At 45.1% G+C, this 24,349-nt stretch overlaps 1 protein-coding gene across 13 annotated transcripts in view; it reads left to right on the forward strand.

The window, feature by feature from the left end:
* The window catches only part of AMOTL1 (angiomotin like 1), a 136,757-nt gene extending 112,714 nt beyond the window's left edge, over positions 1–24,043 (forward strand). For 11 of the 13 annotated variants that reach the window (XM_055283310.2, XM_055283315.2, XM_055283312.2 and 8 more), the window contains 6 exons: positions 1,508–1,657; positions 7,117–7,307; positions 12,311–12,436; positions 13,517–13,743; positions 16,585–16,860; positions 18,081–24,043. In XM_055283310.2, the coding sequence (XP_055139285.1) occupies positions 1,508–1,657; positions 7,117–7,307; positions 12,311–12,436; positions 13,517–13,743; positions 16,585–16,860; positions 18,081–18,187 (1,077 nt within the window). In that variant the 3' untranslated portion in view covers positions 18,188–24,043. The remainder of the gene's footprint in view (positions 1–1,507; positions 1,658–7,116; positions 7,308–12,310; positions 12,437–13,516; positions 13,744–16,584; positions 16,861–18,080) is intronic. The other 2 variants (XM_055283313.2, XM_063642049.1) reach the window with 1 other exon arrangement.
* Positions 24,044–24,349: the final 306 nt, after the last annotated feature.

The raw sequence follows: 24,349 nt of genomic DNA on the forward strand, positions 1-24,349 counted from the left end.
ACCCAGGTGCAGAATGACAGGAAATAGCATCTGGTGTCTTCTCACCCAGGACCAAATCAAGTCGATGCTTAAGCCTGATTTTTGGCACTAGCCAGTTCTCAGAATGCTGTCAGTATGCCCAGGATTTATGAACATGGGCCAAACTCCTAATTGGAAGAAAACAAAGTGTGAGAGTAAGAGTTGGAAGTTGTTGGTCATAATTCTAAATTCATACCTGATGTGATATTTCCATAAATTATTTTAACCTTAACTTCCATCTCCTCAGTTATTGTGTTGTTGAATATTCACTATGCACTTCCCATCTCTTCAAGGCTGCCAACTACCTATCTATAAAGGACTCTGAAATCTTTAGGACAAAGTTACTCCATAGATATCTGTAATAAGAAAATTTTTTTATTTATTCACACATACATAAATGAGTACACATGCATATATACATACATACCTAATTTCTCTATTATAAATGTAATTTATGCTTATAGAAAACTTGAAAAAATATAGAAAAGAATAAAGAAGTAATTGCCATTCTGTCATATAGATAAGCATGCTTAATGCTCTAAGTATTTCATTCCTGCCTTTTTTTCACAGATAGATAGACATCATTATGATAATGTTGTATATAATTTTTGATTCTGGATTTTTTACTTGACGTTATAGAATAAGCATTTCTTCATGATGTCAAAAACTTTTTTAAATTCTATTTATTTTATGTTATTTTTAATTTTACTTTAATTTCCAGAATGCAAGCACAGAAAGTGTAGATTTGTTACATAGGTATACATGTGCCATGGTGGTTTGCTGCACCTATCAACCCATCATCCAGGTTTTAAGCCCCACATGCACTAGCTATTTGTCCTAATCCTCTCCCTCCCCTCACCCCCAGCCCCCAACTTGCCCCAGTATGTTTTGTTCACCTCCCTGTGCTTATGTGTTCTCACTGTTCAGCTCCCACTTACGAGTGAGAACACGTGGTGTTTGGTTTTCTGTTCCTGTGTTAGTTTGCTGAGAATGATGGTTTCCAACTTCATCCATGTCCCTACAAAGGACATGATCTCATTCCTTTTTATGGCTGCATAGTATTCCATGGTGTCATCCAGTCTATCATGGATGGACATTTGGGTTGCTTCCATGTCTCTGCTATTGTAAATAGTCCTGCAATAAACATATGTGCAAAAACTCTTTATTTACCTCACTTCCAATGCCTGAAAATGTAGAAATTATTAAGCAATAAACAAGTATTGAGCTCAAAGCTCCACAAATTATCAAAAGCAGGTACCCCAGTAGGGTCTTCAATTTCTTACATCCTAGCCATTGTAGGTATAACTGGCAGCCTATGTGTAAATCTTTTCTGTTCCAGTGCACTTGAAGGATAGGAGTAGGGAGGTGGGAGGTACGTGCACCTGTGGTTTAAATAGGATCTCCACGTAATCTGACCCTACCTCCTCCACCCCAGCTTTGAGAATCAGTGGTCTAAATTCTGTGCTCTTTTTTACTCGTCTCCACTCAGTTACGAGAGAAGCAAGCATACGTTGAGAAAGTCGAGAAGCTGCAGCAGGCCCTGACGCAGTTGCAGTCTGCATGTGAGAAGAGAGAGCAGATGGAGCGGAGACTGCGGACTTGGCTGGAGAGAGAGCTGGATGCACTGAGAACCCAGCAGGTAAGGAACTGGGCATGGACTGGTGGAAGAATTAGATATGTTCATTCAGCAAACATGTGGATGTTCTACCATGGGCCAGATGCTGCACCTTGCTCCCAGGATTCAGAGGGAAACAAGAATTCCCTGTCCTCAGTGAACCCATACAAAAACCAGGAGAGAAGGTGAGCAGTCCACTCACTGGAGTGACAGATGTCCTCACAGAGAGAAAGTGGTCACCAGCTTGGGGCTGGGGAGAGCGGAATGCAGCATTAGATGACTTCAAGAGGAGTACATTTGAGCTGGACATTGAAAGATGAGTTTTTGGGCATTCAAGGGCAAGAACATCATAGGTAGAGGGAGAATATGGTAAAGACAGGGCCATGAAACGACATGGTAGGTCCAGGGCAGCAGGGTGCAGGTAGCTAGGGGAGAATGCCCAGTGCAGTGGCTGGTGAGGAGACTAAGGCCACTTGTGGAGGGCATTTGGCGAAGCTGAGAGACTGGGCTTTTTCCTATAGTCACCTATAGTCAACAGAGTACCAACAACTGGGAGGTTTTTAAGCTGGAGAGAAACATGGTGCAAGAGATCAGGGAGAGAGCCCTCTGATGTCAGAGGACCATCCAGAGGGTGGATGTTAAAGTCGCAGAGGCCAGCCTGAAGGTTGTTGGTGCAGCCTAGGGTGTAGTGACAGTGAGAACCCATGGAGGAGTTCAAGGGAAGAGCCAATAAGGGGGTGACATTAGTAGCACATGATGATCAGTGAGTTTTCAGAAGTAAAGGAGAGGAAGGGATGTAGGACCATCCCTAGAAAATAATATTGGCCATAATCCCCTATTCCTGCTGCCTGTCCTCTGCTGGTAACAGCTGAGCATGTAACTCAGCTATGAGTAAGCACAGAGTGAAAAGTCCAGCCTGGGGTTCACCTGCACCACGGCAAGCAGGAAGAAGACTGGTCAAAGGCTCCTGGCCCCAGATGAGCCTGTCCACCATCACCCAGCATGATGAGCAGAGGCCTTTATGCAGCTGGTAAAGGGTGTGCCCAAAATCGGGATACCAGGGAAATGCAAGGCGGGGCCCCATGGAATTATCTACTGGATAGGGCATAGTGGTTGTGGTTGAAACACTTGAAAACACTTGAGCACATGCACTCAGGCCAGCTCAGCCCTCTCGCAGGGCAGGCCCATGCAGTTCCCTCTGGGTATGTGCATTTGGCTGGAGAAGGAGGTGTTAGTGAGATTGCCCAGAAAACTAAGAAACCCACCTCCGCCTCCCACTGTCTTGGCTTGGACAGCTCGTAAGAAAAGGCAGGTCTGTCTGTGGACTTCTAATACTGATAAACTGTGCCACATACTTTGGCACAGAGTTACACTGTTCAGCTGTTTTCTGTCACTCAGTTGCTGAGATCTTCGCTTCCCCAACTGAGGACAGGGGTTCTCCCTGGTTCCAGGTACGGCACTGGCCCACAGTAGACACTGATGAGTCTTTCTTTGGCTGGCCAAATGGGCACATCTTGGTATCTCGGTTCTTAGAGCACAAAAAGAATGTTCCTTCCTGGTTAATATGCCGTCCACACCCTATAGTTAGATTACTGCTCCTTGGCTCTTCTGAGTGCTGTGAAACCAGACTCACCTCCGTTATCCTTGTTCTTTATCAAGAAGAAACATAATGTTAGAATTATTTGAAAAATATCTTAATTGCCACAGAGGATAGTTGGCTGTATGCACACTCAGACCCATGCATGCTCACCCACACAGTTTCCTCAGGCAGGCAAAAACAACATTCCTGCCCTGCAAGAAGGCTGCTGACAGGCTGAGGAGCGCCAGTGGGGGACAGAAATTTCAGAATTGAGGCTCTCCTGGGAAATTACTCCGCTTTCATTTTAGATTTGTGTTCGGGAGTTGATGGCAGACCCCCAGCTGTGTATGGCTGACATGAGACCGAAGAGGAGGAGACAGTCTCTAAACAGAATTGTGATGCTCAGCATCTCTTTAAAAATAACGTTACAGTTTGTTGTTGTTGTTGTTTTAATGAAAGCGTTAATCTGCCTCCTATGATATGAAATACATTCAGGGATTATGTCCCTGTTGCTCTTGATACTCATTAAAAAGATAAATAGAGGTTGAGTATCCCTTATCTGAAATGCTTGGGACCAGAAGTGTTTTGGATTTTGCATTTTCAGGTTTAGGATGCTCAACCTTATTATTTTTTTTTTTCCTGTAATATTTCTTTATTTTCTAATTTTCCCAGTAAGCATACATTATCTTATAACCAAAAAAAGGTTAAAATGCTATTACAAAAAAATCCACTGGAAACATCTTGAGTTTTTTCCCAGTTCTATGTGGCAGATACTGTAAAAAGGGCAAAGTGTGTTTAAACTCATTTTTGGGGCCTGTGGGCTGGTCTAGGGGGCAGCTCTGCTGGCCTCACCAGGGATGACTCGGAGTCCACTTGAGAACATGGGGTCATCTGAGGAACTCAGCCTGTCCGGGAAAGGGGATCCAGGGCCTCTCTGATCCCCTCCTCCTCATTCACTCTCACGCAACTCATGAATGTGCCTGCCAGTTCTTGGGCAGCGGCCTCGGGCAGCCTGGGGAAAGACTTCCGCCTTCCACGCCACACCCTGTTCCTTCATCCCTGTGTCCAAGGCAGTTATCTGACAGCTTTAGAAAGCATGCTGGGGTCACACTGTCACAAAGCTCCTGGTCATCTCCACCCTCAACAGAACAATAGACCAACCGCATGGACTCACCACTTCCCATAGGGCATGATTCTGAAGAGACTTTTGAGAGTGCAGCTTAGAGTTCTTGTTGAATCAACAGCCCAGACAAGGGCTCTGCCCTTTGACTTATGCCAGGACACAGCTGAGCCCATCTACTTGGCCCCCTCTAACAACACAGAGCCCTCGAGTCAGCTCCAATTATTTCTTCTGGACCTTTCCAGAAGGGCTGGTATGCTGAGGATGAGCAGAGAGGCATGGAATCATGTGTTGATTCCGACCATGGGCCCCAGGGTTAAACCAGCCACAATTGAATCCTGCTTCCCACCAGAAAAGTAGCCTAGAGTAAGTCATCTTTCTGAGCCTCAACTTCCTTGTCTATAAAGTGAGGCAAATAAATTATACTTACCTCACACTTGCAACTACAAATAAAGTCTGAACAAAGTACTTTTTGGAATGCCGTGCACGTAGCAACTGATTAAAAACAAATCACTCTCACTGTTGTTCTCATTGCCATCATTACCTTCAGAATCATTTGAAGTTTTAGGGCATTCGTAGGTGCCCTCTCCCAAATTCCACCCTTACCCCGATTTTCCAGCCTCATTGAAAACAAGGTCAACAGAAGTGTGGCTTACTGAAGGAGGGTGGAGAGAGAAAGATAGGTTCGGACAATAGGACTAGCAGGAAGAAAAGCTCTTAATCAACAATTCTTGTTTTATAAGTAATTGCCCCTCTACCATGGAAGGTCAAATAGTACTTCAGCATCATTAGAAACCGGGAGGGAAGTGAAAGAGAAAAAAGATAAAAGAGAGAGGGGAATTTACATTTTTAAGAACTCACAATTTTATCTCTTTTACAAAGAGCTCAAATTAATTTTCACATCTTACTTCCACAGTAGTCCTATGAGAAAGAAGAGAGAAGGTTCTTGAAGAATGTTCTTTGAAAGGAAAATGAGGCACAGGGAAGTTAAAGGTCATGTAGCTAATGAGGACATTCCTCCCATGTGAACACATTGAGGGTGAAGACTTAATCTGTAGTGTTCACTGTTGCATCCCTGGCACATGGTACATGCTCAGTCAATACTTGCTGTCTAGATGACTGAATGGGCGGCAGAAGCTGGCACACCTGACCATCAATCTGTTTTTCTCAGTAGCACACTTACCCATTAGACCATGCTAGCTCTGTACCCTTGAATGTTGACATTCATAAATTTATGTAAATAACTCTTAATGACCTGAATTAGGGAGGGCTATGAAGAGTTGTCATGATCTCACGTGAGGTTAAGAGGATTCTGCAAAAATAAGCCAGCTGAGATGGTAACAGAAGGGTTTTAGATAGAAACTGACAAGCATAGATGGCAGCTTAGTGAGGCCATGGGAGATTTTTCTTGGAAAGTTTCTAAAAATAAGGGAGCATCTCATGTCGCTGGACTGGTTCATTTGTTTGCCTGCCTAAGGCTAGGTGCCTGGCCAGATGGAGTCAGTGCCCTTTCTGCACAGGTCAGGTGAGGATAGGTATGCCCTTCTGCTCTGTTCCTACTTAAAATGTTGGTCACTGGCAAGATACCACTTCCTAGAATAATGTATATTTGTAGCTTTAAAAAAACTGAATAAAAACAAAATTTGGTTTACAAAAAACCCATACACCCATTTCTTTTTTCCTCTCTGATAGGATTAGATTCTGGCAATACAGCTTGAATGCCCAGCTGTTGCTCTGGGTAATTCCCCAGTCCTTTTCTTAATCTAGGGGATTATGTGGTTCTGGGTAAAGCATTCACATGCCTCTCACCTTGCACCCAGCTCTGCATTTAAAATTTGCAATCACTGGAAAACAGGAGGGGAATGTGTACCCCAGAACATAGACTAGCTGGGATGCAATCATTCTCCCTGGAGCCCTAAGGAGCCTGGTCCACACTCTGACTGGGCCCCTAACCCTGAGACCTCAAGATGACCTATCTCTGCTGCTGCTCTGAAGGCAGAACTTTCTCAGAGCGCCATCTTCTTCTGTGTCATGCTCTTTAGAGGAAATAGTGTACCTAATTAAAGGAAAAAGATTCTGAAGTATGAACATCCTCAGTTTGTGAGCAATCCAGAAAATGGCTTTATTTTATCTTATTGACACTGATGAAAAGGCTGAAAAATGAGCTTGCCTTATGCTAGAAGTCTTCTTCTTCTTCATATGCATTATCTAGTATGATTCTCATTCTCAGGCCTCTGAGTGGGGCAGGTGTGAATACCTCCTTTCCCAGCATTGCAGCTAGGGAGCATGCAAGTTAGGGCATCTCCCACTTCTTTTGCCTTCCATTTCCCCCACCAGCCTTAGGGGAAACAAACAACTGGAATCACTTTGTGGAATTCTGGAGAAAGTACCCTAGACCAGGAGGCCAAGACTTAATTCCTATTCTTGCTTTTGGTGTAATTAACTGCATGCCATTAGACAAGCCACTTCTTGTCATGCAAAGGCCTTGACCTGTGGAGATAGACCCAGGTTTGAATCCTGACCCTACTAGTGATTAGCTGAGAGACATTGAGTCATTAATTTAATCCCTCAGAAACTTCATTTCTCATCTGTAAAACTGGGATAATATTGTCTGTTTTGCAGAGCGCCATGAGAATTAACTACAATAGAGGAATTTGGAGGTGAAGTAGCGTGGTGTGTGAATTGCTGCAGGATCTGGGGAACCTCATGTGTTCTGTATGGGCAGTTGTGTAGACAGCATTGATGTGGTTTTGAGCATCAGGATGTTTTTTTCTACTCCTTCAGAAACATGGAAATGGCCAGCCAGCCAACATGCCGGAATACAATGCCCCAGCCCTCCTGGAACTTGTGCGGGAGAAGGAGGAGCGGATCCTGGCCCTGGAGGCCGACATGACGAAGTGGGAGCAGAAGTACCTGGAGGAGAGCACCATCCGACACTTTGCCATGAATGCCGCAGCCACCGCAGCAGCTGAGAGGTGAGACCGGTGGAACTCTGGTGGTCGTAAAAGCACAGTTAAAAAAATCAAAACAAAACAAACAGGCTATCCAGAGAGGTCCAAGGCCCATCCTAGGGAGTGAGGTCAGCTAAAAATTATTTTTAAGTAGTTACAGTGCTAGTTGGAGAGCAAAGTGGTATAACATTTCTAGAGGATGATTTGGCAATATGTATCTTTTCTTTGAGTCCACAATTCTAGTTCTAGATATTTATCTTAAAAAAATCATAGACATGCCAGGAGATGAATGTCTAAAGAGTTAATCTCAGTGTTGTTGAAAATATCAATACATTTATCACAGCCTAGATTTCAACAAGAGGATGTTCATTTAATAATTTAAAGTACATCACACAGTGGAATACTGTGCAATCACCAAGAATGATGTTGTGAAAGTATATTTAAGGCACTTTTTAATGCTAGGTTTATATCACGGGCCAAACTAGAAGAATAGATACTCCTCATAGCAGCCCTGAGAGCAGGTATATTATTATCATCTTCATTTTACAAGCAAAGAAAATGAGGCTTAGAGAGGTACAGTGTTTGATTCCTAATCACACTGCTAGTGAGTGGTGCGGCCGTGTGTCAAATGGAGATCTGCCTGGCTTGAAAACTGATTTCATTTAGTTTGAAATTCTTTTCTGCTGCTGTCAGTTTTTACCTCTGTTGCCTTACCTTTTTGTAGGTGCATGGCTCATTCTGTCTTTATAAACTAGCTCAAAGTGTGCAGTAATTCACAAAAAAGGCTCCCAAATGTTCTGTTAAAACATACTGTTGTCAGAGTGAGCAAGGCACTCTTGACCTTTGGCCACTGGATCTCAGCTGCATGCATAGTCGCTGCACACACGTGGGTGGCTGTGCAGGGGACCCATCCAGCCCCTCATTGCCTCCCACCCAGTTTGCTTTCTGCCCATAAGTTATATTGGGCATTTAACTTAAACTTGTTTGGAATTCACCACAATTCAGGATCAATTTATGTGGAAAGGATCCTCAAATTTCAAAGGAGCATCCAGAAAACAGGACTTCTTAATAAATAAGGGCTATGGTACTATTTGGATGACAGGACATGAACCAAGAGAGGAGTAAAAGCCACATTGCCTTGGGATGGGTTACTGTATTTTTAATGACTATGAGAAGGCCTGTTGGGGTGCAGAGGGGATACTCTTGAAGTTATTCACAGACTCTCAGGCTCATTATCGAAGTAGGGGAGAATCCCCAGTAGTATGCTCAGATGTTAGCTCCAGGAATTGGAGAAAGCAGCGCCACCATTCAGGCGCTGGTGTCTGCAGTGGGCGCCATAGCACACTTGCACCGAGAAAGACCTACAGACCCATGTGGAAAATGACCGTTTGGGAATCATTTTTCTGTGCTTCCACGTTGTTCATGTGTTTATGTGTTTACACTTTGATGGGAAGCAGCCCGCAGTATCCATGAGAGTGAGGCTTTGGGAGTGGGGATAGACACTTGAGATGGTGTGGTGAAGCCCTGGGGTCCTGGGTCGAGAGTTGGAGGAAAGTCGCAGCCTCCAGTTCAGTCCCTGCAGTATATGGATGGGCACAGGGAAGCCTTTTGAAACATTGGTTGATTTTTACATAATTGAAATTTTTTTTTTCAGCTTTTTGTTTTCTAAGCTAATAACTAAATTTCCTCTCTATTCCGAGGAAGAGAACAGGTCATCATAAAGTCACAGAGAGACCTGGTCTTCTTGGACATATGTGGTCTAGTGCATTGCTGTCCACGGTTGCCCTGGGAGTTTCCTTCCTCCCTGCAATTTTAATGGAAAGAATGCTTTAATGGAAAAAACGCTGCACAGGGAGGCAGGACACCTGCGCTCAGGGCTTCTCCCTCCCTTCCTGACTGTGCGTGTGTGATCTGGGATAAGCCCTTCTGAGTGTCACTTACATCACATGTGAAATATAAATGATGAGAGCAGTGAAGCTGACCACATTGCTTTGGCTGAGGACACTAAAGCCCCAGTAGCAGTGTAAATGTGTGACCTTGGAGGAATGACACAGGGGCTTCCATGTGTCATTGTTGTTTCAGCGTCCGTGGGTTTATCACGTTAGATGTCTGTTTGGGATCCTGGGCCCTGAGGGTGTGAATGGGACTAGAAAGTAAAATTCAGAAGTTGGGGAATGAATGGGTCCAAAACATAAATCCTGTAGTGGGCAGAGGAGGGAGGGTAGGGGGCGAGTAGAACCACAGATCCAATCACAATCACCTACTCACAGGATTCAAGGCCCAGCCTTGTTCTTATCCTTCATACAAGGGGGAATGACTCTTACCCCAGAGAACAGGAGTTCTGCGGGATTTACCCAGTCCCACTGTTCCTCTTCTCTGCCTTATTTGATGGGTAGAGGGAGCCCCTTTCCATCCCTGTCACCCCGTCTTCTTTGCTTTTACACATACTTATTGAGCATCTAATAATTCTGTGAGCAACTAACCTCCCCATTACAGTCTTCCCCTTCTGGGTGGGGGAATAGGTTCAGAGAACCTCAGATAGCTCCAATCAATGTTCTTTTCAAAGAAAACCCCTGTCATTTCAGAATTGCTTTTTTCTTTTCAGTAAGAGAAAAAAGGAAAATGAAGCGTTTTTGAGAAAGGTAAACATTTTGAGCTCTTATTGACTAGGTGCTGAATGGCCACAGACAAATTGGTAAAAATTACTATTTCCAGCCATTAGTTTTGTGACTTTTCAACCGCAGATGCATGCTTTATATTTATAATCAATGATTTTTAAGCAAAGAAAATAACTTCTGTACACCAACTGGTTTTCCCATCTTTATGCATCTTGATGGTATTGGTCAGAATTTTTAGAGTCAGCTTATCTTTTATGCGTGCAGGAGGTTTTGAAAATTTTTAAAAATTTCAAAGCAATTAATATTTCTTTCAGAGTTTTATATATTTACTGTCTCAGTTGCTTTCCTCTAATTGTGTTTGCTCTCCTTACTTGGCAATGTAAACATGAATTTTCAGATTTGTTTCCAGCTCCATGTAAAGTCTCCAAAAGTAAATTTGTTGAAAATGTTTCTAGCCACTAATTTCTGTATTGATGATTTTGTGCACCATAGTGTGAATTTATAATTTTGCAAATATGTTTAAAGCATCTTGTTTGCTTTCTACATCATTTGGCCTTTAGTATATTTTCAATGACACTTTGCACTTTTCTGAGCCACATTCTCACATATGCCCTCTGGTTTGTTTTTATCTTTACTCATCTTTGCTGAGACCTTCTTCTTAAAGACATATGAAACTTGCAGGAGTATAGAGTGATGGTTAGGGGTATGGACTTTAGAGTCATAAATACCTGAGTTAGAATCCATTTTCCCTATTCACTAACTGAGTATTCTTGGAAATGTCACCTAACCCTGGTTTCTTCATCTAGAAATTGAGGATAATAATACCTTGTGCACAAGTTGTGAGAACTAAATGAGAGACCATGTGTACCATGCCCTACCCAGTCCATGTATGAAGTAAATGCTCATTAATGTTGACAGCTGTCATTAAAGGGGCCTCTATTTTTCTGTTTTGGGCTGTTCTGTGGAAAAAAAAAAAAAAAAGCTTTAAAGTTTTCAGGCAGGGCGTGGTGGCTCACCACATCTGTAATCCCAGCACTCTGGGAGGCCGAGGTGGGTGAATCACCTGAGGTCAGGAGTTCGAGACCAGCCTGACCAACATGGTGAAACCCCGTTTCTACTAAAAATACAAAATTAGCCAGATGTGGTGATGCATGTCTATAATCCCAGCTACTTGGAAGGCTGAGACAGGAGAATTGCTTGAACTCAGGAGGTGGAGGTTGCAGTGAGCTAAGATCACACCACTGCACTCTAGTCTGGGCAACAAGAATGAAACTCCATCTCAAAAAAAAAAAAAGTTTTTCAGTGTGATTGTACATTGGAATATGAAGTTAAAAAGATGTGAACTACTTGGCTACATCATGTCTTACTAATTAAGTACTCATGTAGTCAGAGCCATTATTGTGCCTTTCATCTTGAGATACATCACTTAGATGATGCAGTGATCTTATTTTTACTAATCATTGTCAGTTAGCAGTAATTAAATTGTCAAAAGCAGTGGCAGGAATAGTTAGCTGTAACTGGTTGTTTATAGTCAGACAGATGCTTGCAGTGAAACTGCTTCTTAATCTTCTTGTGTCTGCCCTTGCCCTCACTGCACCCACCTCACCTGAACTTGTCAAGACAGTGTCTGCCTTCATCTTTCTGTCCTGGACCCTGGCATGCCTATTACATTGTCCTGACCTGCATCCCAGGCAGGTCCCATAAAACAAGAAGTGAGACAGAATACAACATGAAGGAAGACTTCAGCTTGGAGCCTCACTCTCTGAGAGGACCAGTCTCAGTTTTAAGAATTTACTGAGCCCCCATTTTACTGTAAAATACTGAAGTAGGCATTCTATGCTATATGGATGATAAACAGAAATAAAACCTAAACTCTGATTGGAAAAGTGAGGTATAGGGCAAGCATGAAAAAGTACAAGCATGGAAACACCAAGAAATACAATAATAATAATGGTGTCCATATGTCAGTAGATTAAATCTCTAGGTGCCCATTTTACATATTCATAACATGCCGTGTAGCTACATATATAATGTAGTCAGAAGGGGGAAGGGACTTGATTTTTGAATTCTATTTTGTTTTCCTTAGATACTGCTTAATTCTATCTAGTTAAGGAAGAGAATTGGACAGAATTCAGGAGAGGAAAAGTGGGTGAAGGAGTTTGTGGAGTTTTAGTACAGCACCCTGTGGTCACCTCTCCGCAAGCACTTACACCTTTCTCTGTATGGGCATCAGATGAGATTGATAACTGAGCTGGGGAAATTGGGAGGGAAAGCTTTCATGAGCCAATGGGAGATGCAGATCTGATCTCTGTTCCAGCATGAACACCAGCCTCTCCGTTCTGTGTCTGTTTGCATTGAGACAAAGCAAGAAGGTTTCCTGTGATCAAACGCATATCCTTGTGTTGCCAGGGACACCACCATCATCAACCACTCACGGAATGGCAGCTATGGAGATAGCTCGCTGGAGGCCCACATCTGGCAAGAGGAGGAGGAGGTGGTGCAGGCCAACAGAAGGTGTCAGGACATGGAATACACGTAAGGGACGGCTATGTGTGACGCGTGGGGCCCGCTGCATTCACACTCCAGGCCTTCCAGAACAGATTGCTTCTCTGTCCTGTTCTGAAAGGCTATGAGCATGAGGTCTCCAAAAACTCTCCTCCCCCATGCTGTGCCATGGAGAGAAGGAAAAGGTTCCAACCTAAGCACATGGTTCCACTCAGCAATGGATCTGGTGCCGGGGTTCTCTGGGGGAAATTGCGTGTCACCTGCAGGTTTTAAGATGCAGGCTGAGTCTAGTGACAGAAGAATTTAGATGTCTGTGTTATTTCTTGGTGTCTATCTCTATGACGTTATGAGCTGAAAGGGGGAAACATTATATCCCAAAGATTCAGAGTTTTTGAGCCAGAATTTATATATTCCAGTCCAAAATAAAGAACATATTTAGCTAATGCACTCTTCTGATGGGCTACACAAAATTTCCAGCATACTTTTTTAAATAGTAAAACTAGCCTGCCCCTTTCATTACCTGAGGGCTTGTGGAACCCTGGGAGCCCTAGGCCTCTTATTTTGCAGATGTGAAAATAGGGCTGAGTAGTTGAGCCATTGATAGATAGGCTCAGTGAGTTACTATCAAAGTTGTGAAAATAACTCAGCATTCTTCCAGAAAAATCATCTTCTACCAGAGAACCTGTTCATCTTGGTTCTTTTTTCTTAGAAAATAGAGAAATTGACTTTAGTTGAAAGCTCACCCTATTTGAGGCTTTAGAGTTTTTATGCTTCCCTATCCCCTACCTACCCCTGGCCCCCGCCGCCAATGCTAGACCCTCTAAATATAGTCCCCAGCCCACTTCAGTCCAGGAATGTGGCCACAGTCATTCTAACTGTACCTCCCTGAAGTCCCAGTCTCCCAAGGTGCCAGGGAAGGTGTACTCTTTTGACATATGATAAAAGACCTGTCTTAACAATTTGGAGATTATCAACGTTTGAAGATTCGTACTGTTCTTCATCCTGTATCCATAAATTACAATTAAAGTCCTTGGGACAGCCTGAGGTAAATGTTTCAAGTTTTTCTAGCCAAGTGGCTTTTTATGGAGACTGTTTTGTTTTGTTTTACAGTATTAAAAATCTCCATGCCAAAATCATAGAGAAAGATGCTATGATTAAGGTCCTGCAGCAGCGATCTCGTAAAGATGCCGGGAAGACAGACTCCTCCAGCCTACGTCCTGCCCGCTCCGTTCCATCCATAGCAGCAGCTACTGGGACACACTCTCGCCAGACCTCTCTTACCAGCAGCCAGCTGGCCGAGGAGAAGAAGGAAGAGAAGACCTGGAAGGGGAGCATAGGTGAGCCCCACACCTCTGTCAGACCATGATTGGAAAAGCAAGACCAGACAGCTTCTCTGCCACTCATGGGATACGGAAATGTCGCTGAATAGTTCCTGGTCTCAGTTTACTCATCTTTGAAGTGGGGAGGGAAATCAATCATACTTCAGTTATAGATATGTGGAAGCATTGTGTAAATTCTAAAGACTGCACCACTGGAGTAGCTCTTAGCCATGGGTTGACTCAGATGATAATTATCTATTATTGTTGTAAGTTGAGGTGACCCTTATAACACAAAAGGCTCTCATGGAAAAGCCTAGAGACATCACGCCTCTGAACTTGGCTCTGCTCTAGACCAGTTGTATGATGGCTCCACCTCTGCTTCCATGTCTAGAAAGGGAGGACAGTGTCTGCCTGCTTTACCCCATGGGGCATGGGAGGGAAGAATGGGATAATGGGGAGAGCACATTGGAAGAAGTGCTCTCTCGCATAAGGTAGGGGTGGTAAGTTTTTGCTGTATTGTTGTTGCATGGGCAGAATTTTGAGGAACGTTCCCTAAGTGTGGTCTTAGCCAGGAGTAGGTTTCCTGGGGGCAGGCGGGCTTGTTGGCTGGCTGGTCTAGCCAAGCTGGAGGAGAAGCAGGCAGCATGCCCACACACAGGTCCTCCACACCCTTCCCCTGCACTCTGGCCTCTCCAGGGGTCTGGCCCTTCTTTGATGCATTTCCCCTCATCAGATCGTGTTTTTGTTTCTCTGTGCAGCTGAGAGCCAGTTGTCCTCAGCATAAGACCCCAGAGGAGACTGGCTGCTCTGGGCCAGAGGGGATAAGAGCTTCCATATGAACCCGACAGAGTTGGGGGGATCAAAGGCTCCCAGCCAGGATCTCTGTTTGAAGTCCCTCCACTGGTGGCTTCAGCAGCCCCTGCCCCCAAAGGAAATGCACTTCAAAGAAGACGTATGTGGACGGTAGCTGAGAGCATCAAAGACTGTCCCAAGGACATTTAGCTCCCAGCCCAGCTAGAGAACCAGGAGGCAATGCTGAGACAGGCCTGGTCAAGGAGTTTGAAAATCTGCTCAGCTCTGGTGGAAACCTCCCTGGGAGTCCCCTGTTTGTGACATGCAGCCAGGCAGGCATCTCTGGTGTCTGTGCCCATATGCCCCAGGACCTGGCATGTCTAAACCAGGCCTGGGAGCTGGAGGACTTGTCTGAAGGAAGAGCTGCTGTGTTCCCTGCACTGATATTCCTCCTCGTTGTTGTCATTGGTGTCCACGTGTCACAAACAAAGGGAGGGACTTTCCGAGGGGCTGAGGCAGGTTCATGGGTGACTGCGCAGTTCCCCACATGTTGTCACCATTGCTTGTCCGATAGGCTCTGGAAGGAGGTGGAGGTGACAGCATATACCTTCCCAATTGCCCAGGGGCTCCCAGGAGCTATGGCTGGCTAGCGACTTATTCAGCCTGTCACTCCCTACGAGGACATCCTGCAGACTCTGGAGTTTCCACAGGCCGGGCGATGAAGTGGAAAGAACATAGGTTGGACTCCAAGTCAGGCACAGCTGGGTTTGAGTCCCATTTCTGCTGCTTCTTAGCTGTGAGATGTTAGTTTTTCTGAGCTTCCATTTTCTTCTCTGTAAGACAGGATAAGGCCTGTCTTGCAGGAATGACGTGCAGTATGAAGTGAGATGATGTGGGAAGCGCAGGTGAAGGCCTTTGCTGCTCAGCGTGGTCTGTGGGCCAGTGGCACCAGCGCCATCCGGGAGGTTCTTAGAAATACAGAATCCCAGGCCCTGCCTGCTGGATCAGGTCTTCCTTTTAACGATATAGCCAAGTAATTGTTATGCACATTGCATTTTGAGAAGCACTGCTCTTGACAAACTGAACTGCTCTGAGTTCTAAATAGGCACCTTAAAACAGCCCTGGCGAGGATACTTTATGAATTGCTGGCTATCTAACCAGATAAGAGAACAAATACTTGGTTGCGCTTACCGCATTTTCTATAGGCTGGCATTCTAGGGTGCTGGCACTTTCCTGCGTGTGTGCTGTATTTAAAAATAAAAAGTTATCCTCCCGCCCAGCTTTCCAGGAAGGCTCTGAGGAAAATGGACACCTCTGCACACCACGCCTCCCATTTCCATAGCCAGCATCCCCTCTTCCCCACCCCAGCCTCACTACTCTTGAGGAAGGGGGTAAGGAGAGGGCTAAGTGGCCTTTCCTAGGAGGCTGGCTGGCTTTCTGCTTCTGGCAGGCTACAGTTCCACCGCAGAAATGTGCAGGTAGCATGTTTATCTTTGAACCCAAGCCTATGGGGGACCATCATCCATTACAAGGAGTGGGGTGGAATTGTGAACTATTCAGAAGAGCAGCAAGCCAATGGGAACATGTCTAGGACTAGGGAAGCCTTGTAGTTTTTCTTAAGCACACTGCCACACTTCAGGCCAGCCCTTCTGGGCCACAATGGGGACAGCAAGCATGGTCTTTAGAAAGCCTTGCAGGAACCTCCCTACCCCTCCTGCTGGCAGTTAGGCACTTCTCTGTTTGTCCATACCACCCTGTGAATAATTGTACCCTGCAGTTTATATATTAAGTTATAATCAGTTTACTTGACAACTACTTCTCTACTCCAAAAAAAAAAAAAAAAAACCTACAATTTTTTAGGAAGGGGACTAGGTCTTCCATTTTTTATTCTCTCAGTGTTTGTTATTTTATCAGGCTTGTAATAAGTGTTTATTAAATGCTTGGGGAATGAATCAGTGAATGAATGAAGCAATCATCAGTCAACAAGGAACAGATCTCCAAGACTAGATTTTAAAAAAAAAAAGGATAAAAAAGAATGTCATTGAAAAATCTGTTCTCTGCCCTCAGGATTGCTGCTGGGGAAGGAGCACCATGAGCATGCCTCTGCCCCACTGCTGCCACCCCCACCCACCTCAGCACTGTCCTCCACAGCCTCCACTACGGCAGCCAGCAGTGCCCACGCCAAGACAGGCAGCAAGGACAGCAGCACACAGACCGACAAGAGTGCCGAGCTCTTCTGGCCCAGCATGGCGTCCCTCCCCAGCCGCGGCCGGCTGAGCACGACCCCTGCTCACAGCCCTGTCCTGAAACACCCAGCGGCCAAAGGGACCGCAGAGAAACTGGGTATGTGGGCTACCCCACCTTGACGCCCCTGAAAACTGTGGAACTGTCTGGCCTAAGAGAATCTTTTGTTGAGCTAGAGAGGAAGCAGGGGCACCCATCAGCTCTTCCTCTATGGGGATGCTATCCTAATGCACTTAGGATATGTGTGCCCTTTCTTATTATGGGAATAAAGTTCCCATATAGACACATCTAGTTTATTACTATTTGAAATGAGTGCACAGCTTGAGACTACCCTGGCAATGCATGCTTTTTAACTAACCCTTACCCGGATGGAGTGACAACAGACCCTCTGAGGGACTGAATGCCCTCTGGTATGTTTGGGAGCCAGAATTAGGCACCAGGTACGTACATCAAAGGCACAAGTTCACTGTTGCCTTCAGGGATCTGACTTGCCAGGGATTCTGGCCTCAGTGGAGGACAGTATGATGGAAGGAGAATGTAGACTGACCTGCAGAGTCGGTTAACTTGTGGCACAGCACTTGGGCCAGGACTAACGAGCTGTTTAAAGTATTTAAGGGAAGACAACTTGGGAGAGGTGATCTTTGCAGTGAGTCCCGAAGTGTCCTGGGTAAGAATAGACCTGGCCTCTTAAGGCACTCCTCTTAAGCAAAAGAGTACCATGGCCATGGTCAGTGGGGTCCCACAAATGTTTTTAAATGGGTAAGGCTTTAAGTAGCCAGAGAGTATCCAACCTACCATTAGCTTCTCCACATCCTAAAACCTGAGACTAATCATGGTCATGGGGACCTCCCTTTTCAGGAATTCTTTTGAGGAGATGCAGGCTCTGTGGGGCTTAAGTTAACTGTTTCCTCCAAGGGGGTTGTTTATTTCACTTTTCAAAGTAGACAAGTAAATACAATGTTGTCACTTTTTAAAGATGTAATTCTTTTCCAAGTAAGCCAGAGAACATGTAAAAAGTGCCTGGCTCAGAATGTGCACCTGATAGTTTTGAGCAGAGGGTGTGAGGGGCTCCTGAGCAGAGTCCCACTGTCATCCTCACCCTCTGAATCCTCTCCCATCACCATCCTGGTTTGTATTTTTGTCTGAATCCTGGCCCAGTCATTCTGCGTGTTCCCACTGTGGGCTGGATCATCTCACATGCCCTGTGGTGAGAATCCTGGGTGTGCAATGGTATCGGACGTGGGTCCATTTTAGAGAATCTGGAAAGCCTGTGCCCCTCCGGAGGAATGGGCAGCTGATGTTTACCCTCTATTTGGCAGAGAACTCTCCTGGCCATGGGAAGTCACCTGACCACAGAGGCCGGGTCAGCAGCTTGCTGCACAAGCCTGAGTTCCCTGATGGAGAGATGATGGAGGTCCTCATCTAACTGCCATCCCTGTGGAGTTTGAGTACAGAACACTGACAAACAAGGAAAGCGGCAGAGAAAGAAGAAAGACCTAGAAGGTTGTAGATGGGAAATCAGGAATGATTTGAACTGATAAAGATTTCAGACTCATAAGAACACATTTTATTAATGTTAAACACAAAAACAGGAGACCTACAAGACTGAAGACAGAAGAGAATGCGATGGATTTTATTACACCTGTTGGAAGAGAGAAGAGGCGTGTAGGTTTGCAAACAAAGTTAAGAAATAGGAAACTGAATTTTTCATTGTACAGAAAATGTATCTCTTGGGAGGGCCTGTGTACCCCCATTCTCTGATTATAAACAGATAAACCCAAATGTGGATCATCCTTCGAATACCCCCATTCTCCTTGCCTCTTAGCATGTTTGGTTTAAGAAAAGCCTCCAAGAAATCTTGAGAGCCTGTCTTGGCATAATGCAGTGCCACCTGTTCCAACCATGGGGCGTCCCGTGTGTGTGAGTGTGGCAGTGAGAAGAAGCATCGAGGGCGAGAGGGATATGAAAGCTGGTCTTCACCTAATTACCTGTTTGGTTTGGATTTTCAAGAGATGATTGGGCTTCTTAGCTTTTCTGAATTCTGCAGTATTTTCTCAACAGGATAGATTATGATCTCGGTCCCCATCCATCCTAACTTCTGAGTTCATCTCTGTCTCTGCTTTACAGTCTTTAATTTTTTGTTGTTCCTTCATTTTTTTCTTTTTAATAAGACATAGCAGAATTCCTTAGGTATGGGATTTATGAGAGCAGTACCTGAACTGTCATAATTCCTGCTGTGTTTGATAGTGACCAGTAGGACAAAGCCACGTGCCGACTTCCTGGCTGCTTCACCTTTGCACAGCTGGGTTGCAGCTGCGAGCCTCATTCTAACTGTGAACTAAGCAATCTTTGAGGAGGCAGGAGATTCCGTGGGTCCCTGTGACATCTTGCATTAAGATCATGGCACTTGCTTTTTTGTCTCTCACATCGGATCTCTTGCAAGGAGCTTAACATTTCCACATTCCATTGCTCTGTTGGGGAAGACTTAGGACAGCACTCCAGGAAACAGATGACAATTTACAGACAGTTGTCTCAGTGGTTTCCAGAATCTCACCAGCCTCCCATATAGCTTCTTGTATTGAGCCTCATGAGTGTATTCACACTCTTTCCTCCCTCGCGCACGCCTCTCCTTGCTCTCGATCAGCATCCAGACCTCCGTAGCACCAGGTTGCCTCTGTTGTGAACTTCTCTTGTAACCTACCAGGCCAGTGTATATACAGTGTTGTCAGGTTTTTCAGGATTTCAGTTTTGAGGCAGTTTATTCAAAGTGAGACAGAAGTGCCATGGAAAAGAGGCAGGAGTGTGTTAGGTGGTGGGTCCGTTAGACCTCTGCTGTGACATATTCAGCTCTGCGGACACTGGCTTCATTTACAAATCTAAGAGATGCTGGATTAGAAAAGAGGAGAAGCTCATCGGGGCATCAGAGAGGCGGTCCTACAGGGTCCTGATGTTTCTGCCTCCAGGTCAGCTGGATCGGTGTTTCCCCAGTTCCCTTTGCTCGTGCTTGCTTAGAGGAAGAAAGGGGGGTACCTTTTCCAGGTACCTTCTAAATGAAACACTCAAGAGAGTGCTACTCAGGAAACTTTGCTTGGGTCCTCAAATGGACTGGTCTTGGGTGTGTAACCCCGGTGAAGTTATAGCCTCCCCAAATTGAGGTGATAGAAGGAAGACAAGAGGTGTAGGCTGGAGAGGGGAGGGAAGAAATCAGTGGCTTTGGCCAGCCTCTGTGCCACCCAGTATGACAGAGGAGTGGGAACTGGCCCTCTGGGGCTCTGCTTGGCCGTAGGCACTGCACATTGTGCCACCTGCTCATCACCTCCTCTAGTCTCACACTGAGCATCAAAGTACCTGTTGTGCAGACAGGAAAACTGAGGAGCTCAGAGAGGCTGAGCATGGCGCTCGCCCCATGCCATAGGGTGTGGGAAGAGGACACAGGAGGCCTCATCAATGGGGGGAAGGGTTGAGAATGGACATGGGTGGGGAGAGGGCATAGAGATCTATTCTTAATCTCTGTTCCCACCACATTTCATAGGAGATGAGGTTAGGAGATGGCAACTAACTCTCTTAAGGACATTGTGACCCCAGTTTATGTTGGGGATGGACCAGAAAGGAAAATGTCTAGAGATAGGAAGGTAAGTCAACTCTGCCAGCCCCTACCATCAGGTCTGGGCCACCCCAAACTTGGGCTGCCTCCCTTAGACATAGGTTAGAGTGAGAGACCCAGCCGTTTCTCCCAAAGCCTGGTCTTCATGCCCCAGACACCTCATTGCCCCAATCAGGTGTCAGACTTGGCTTGCTCTTCGAGGTCCGCCTGAGCTGCCAAGTGTTTTCATTGTAAACAGACACATCGCCATGTTTCAGGGCTTCAACGGCATTGTATTTTGGACTTTGACCGTATTTTTTTTCTCTTAACCTACTAAGACTCTTCCTTAAGAATGGGATCTATAGCTTTAAAATGCCTTCTTCTATGGGAAATTTCCTGCCAAGCCAGGGCACTAAATACTTTCATCGTTAGAGCTTTCCTGAAGTCCGGCCATATACTGAGCACCTGCTCTGAGTTCTGGGCAGCTTACAGTATCTTAAACAGATTTTCAGAAAAATAATGCAACTATATTTCTTAGTGCCAACTGTATGCAAACAGTGTGGTAAGTACCTTTTAATTAGTCCTCCACCCACCTGGAGTACAGGGGGTGAGTTTATTATTCTGATTGCACTGATGACGAAATGGGCTCAGAAAGGTTAAGTCCCTTCCTGAAATCTCACAGCCAGGAGAAGCTAGGATGATTTAAAACAAAGTTTGGAGAGGCATTGGGCATAGACCCTGGCTGTACAGCCTCTAACATGCGGCACTGCATCTTGGCAGTCTCTATCCCTGTCTGTGATGTGTGTGTGCACGTGTAACTACACACACACACACACACACACACACAGCTATCACACATCTCAGAGCCTAAGAAATAGGACTAAGCCCAGAACTCCTGGAATCACCTATAAATGCCAGGCATAGATGGAAATTATTGTGTTCCACCAAAGCACAGCTCCAAACTATACCTAAAAAATATTTCTGCACTTCCCAGAGACCTGGACTTCAAACTTTCCCGGTGGAACTTGATTATAGAATTTGAGGGTCCTGTCTCAGGGTAAAGGGGAGAGGCCCTGGCTTCACGGGAAGGTATTCCAGCATTGTTCTGCTTCACCCTGGACTGCATTGTCTGGCAGTTTCTGTGTGCTGCCAGGATATTATATGGAATTGGAGAAGTTGGAGTGAGGTCTCTGACGCTAGAGTTTCACTGATTAGATGCCTGTGTACATAAGAACTATTACTGTCTGCAGGTCCATATAGCTAAGCTGCCAGGAGAAACACATTATCTTCCAAAACTTTCAGAGCATGTGCAGAACCCTTTCTTAGTGTTTTCTTCCCAGCATTTTCTCTGCCTCCCAGAGGCTGGCAGCCAATGGCACTGCGGAGTTCAGCATGTTCTAACCATGCACGCAGGGCAGGGGCTGCCTTGGCCCTCCTCAGGCTTTGGTTGGCAGAGCAGGCAGTGGTGGAGCCCTTCTGAGTGCAGTCCTCTGGGGTTGCTCTTTGGAACTCACGTATGAGTTTGACTCCACAAGGCTTGGCATGGATACCAAAACAGTTGCACCAAATTAGTTCTGAACCTGGAACAGAGAATTCAGTGCTTCTGTTACTCGGGAAGGAGGTACTCAGAATGCCCCATGCAGAGCAGCCAGTCATTACTCTTGTTTGTTCTCACCTGGGTGCACACTGTCATGATGCAGTGGCTGTAGCACCTTCATGCCAGGTGCTGAGAGAGTGGGAAATTCCTTCCTCCTCATTGACCTGAGTCCCAGAGACTTAGGGACACAGACTTCAGGTGAGGCTGGGGACCTCAGAAGCAGTGGATAATGGATTGGGGCATTAAAAGCTTTTGAGGCAGGGGGCTCATGTTTTGACTGCAGGGAGTTATGCTGAGCAAAGAGATGTGTTTTTCAAAACCAGAGTATTGCCCCGCGTCCACACTGGAGTAAGTGGAGCATGCTTCTCTGTGTTCTCCGAATGATCTTGCACTCCTCTTAGCAAAGGAGTACCATGGCCATAGTCAGTGGGATCCCACAAATGTTCTTAAATGGGTAAGGCTTTAAGTAGCCAGAGAGTGTCCAGCCTACCATTGGCTTCTCCACATCCTGAAATCTGAGACAGCCTTGGTATATGCTTGTAAATGTTTCTTTTCTTGTTGTTTAAGTAATTAAAGTGTTTAAAATGTCTTCATTAGGTGTGACGATTGTTTAATGAGTTTGCCTCTGACGTGTGGCTCCATGGGAGATAGGCAAAGTAATTAAGAAGTTACCAGAAATTGGTAGGCTGGGGAAATGCAAAAGTTAGCATTTCAGTAAGTGAATTTCTCCTGGAACAAACGAGCAATTTTTCCTCTTTCTCTTAAGTAGTATACCCTTTTCTCACTTAGTAATTTAATGGTATATAAAGACATGTGTATAAGTGAGTGCATACATATGAGGTATGACTATAGGGTTGTTTGTGGGAATTTCTTTTCTTAACATACAGAAGATCAAAGTGTTCATCTCACCCCGCCCTCCTTAAAAGGTGTCTTTTGGGACACTATGTGCTGATGGACTATAGTGCTGCCAAGTAAAAATATCTTGGGAACTATTCTACTAGAATGGCCTTCGGGGCTTGGCATGTTCCTTTGGTTTCCCCTTAGAGATGAGAAATCCTCCTCCTTTGAGGATGGATTTAAGTTCTGGAAATAATCTCAAGTGCTTGATAGCACAGTTGGATGAACAAAGATGGCAATGAAGGTAAGTTACACCATTTTTGTTTCTAAAAAAATCCCTAAGAAATTTCTTGGAGTCAGTCTTTGGCCTCAGAGCCTCTCAAAGTGTCCAATTCAAGGGAGGACCGTCCTCATTAGCACACAGATTTTTAAAAATCAATTCTCTTGCCATGCCTCCTATGTGTTCACATCTCTGCATACACTACAGACAAAAGTGCATAATCATTCATATAAACATCTGGTAGGTATTCTGTAAAACCGTGTTTACTTTAGTGCATGTTATTGTCATGTTATGATGTGACTGGGGTGTTTCTTTGTCATGAAACTTTGCTTCTTCACAAAATTAGAATACTGCTCTCTCTATATTGAAGTACATATACAGCATTTTCTTGTATCAGCTCCCAAAGTCTGGATGCCTGGTATTGTGTTTACATGTGATTGTGCCTAGGAGTCTGTTCACATAGAGACACCTGTAAGTATTTATTACAAAACGGAATGTAAGCAAATATATCCACATTGGTTTTATTTGAATCAAGGTGTTTTGTTTTGTTTTTTTTTTCCTTTTGAGGAGGAACAGGGAGCCTCCTCCTCCATGAGCACTTACAGAATTGTGTAAAATTCTGTGAAACAAGGGTAAGCATGGGCACCCGATTTCAGCTGTCCTGGTGCCGCTGCCCTCCAACCTGCTCTGTGTGTGTGTGTCGCTGTGCTTGGTGGCAGTGTGCCGTGCTCGTGCCGGCTCTTCCCAGCAGACTCTGGTATCTGGCTGTAACATTTAGTGTCTTCATATTTCCAGTCTGTATTGAGGGGTGATGTACATGGCTGTACAGCCAGATGGGTCTGTGTACCAGTGTGGGGAGTCCAAGAACACTGCCTGTCCCCCACAGCAAATATTGATGCTGTTGGTCAGCCAAAGATTTTCCTCTTCTTTGCTGCTTAAACTTGTGCCTTAATATTGTACATAATAAATGGATAAAATGGCAAAATGGCTCTTCCCTCTCGCTTGCTCTTTTCTTCCTTAAAGGACTTATAAACTGATGCTCAATAAATGTTTCATTTCATTGTACCCCACTTAATGTTTTGCTCAGAGGCCCTCGGCTCTCCCCTTGTGGGCCTCACGCTGACACCAACACGCAGCTCTTGACTCTGAGGAGGAAATGAATCATCCAGACCACCGCAGCTTGCAGCCCGCCCACTCCTGGCTCCTCCAGACAAATAAGGAGAAAGGAAACGCAGGGAGACTGTGTGCCTGGGTGTCCACTTTGATCACATGTGAGTGTCCACTTTTGGGG

The sequence above is a fragment of the Symphalangus syndactylus genome, chromosome 6 (genome assembly GCF_028878055.3).
Source record: "Symphalangus syndactylus isolate Jambi chromosome 6, NHGRI_mSymSyn1-v2.1_pri, whole genome shotgun sequence".
Taxonomy (NCBI): Eukaryota; Metazoa; Chordata; class Mammalia; order Primates; family Hylobatidae; genus Symphalangus; species Symphalangus syndactylus.